Here is a 518-nt window from a genome sequence, read left to right on the forward strand (position 1 = left end):
ATCCTTTAATTTTTTCTTTTTAGCTAGCTTTGATTTTCGCTTGTCTTTTTTTTTACGTTTCATGAGGGCTAATAAAACTCTTCTCTTTACTAATTTATTATGAAAATCGTTTAGTACATTGCTTATAGAATCGTTAGTTTTGTTGTGTAGAATATGTGTTCCTTTGTTTATTTGTGGTAAAAATTGAATTATGCGTTTTTTATTATTTATGGATATATGTGTTTTTGATTTTTGTTCTAGAATAACACATGGTTCATCATATATGACGTTATAATTTTTTATTTTCGTAATAAAATATTTGACATATTTAAAAAATGTATTATAATATATATAAGTATTTTTTATATATTCTTTATAATTATTTATTATAGATTTTGTATTCAAATATATTTTTCCATCTTTATCGTTCATAATATTTGTATATATGTTATTATTTTTTTTTTCACTATATCCATTTTGTTTTTCTTTTTGTATTTTATAAATGGTATGCCATATGTCATTATTAATATTATTATTAT

The 518-nt window shown here is 19.7% G+C and overlaps 1 protein-coding gene across 1 annotated transcript in view; it reads right to left on the reverse strand.

Moving 5' to 3' along the window:
- PRSY57_0420500 (hypothetical protein) overlaps positions 1-518 on the reverse strand; it is a gene marked incomplete at both ends in the record, with an annotated part of 1,249 nt that extends 731 nt beyond the window's left edge. The window contains one exon of the mRNA XM_020114532.1: positions 1-518. Within this exon, the coding sequence (XP_019970809.1) occupies positions 1-518 (518 nt within the window).

The sequence above is a fragment of the Plasmodium reichenowi genome, chromosome 4 (assembly GCF_001601855.1).
Source record: "Plasmodium reichenowi strain SY57 chromosome 4, whole genome shotgun sequence".
Lineage (NCBI taxonomy): Eukaryota > Apicomplexa > Aconoidasida > Haemosporida > Plasmodiidae > Plasmodium > Plasmodium reichenowi.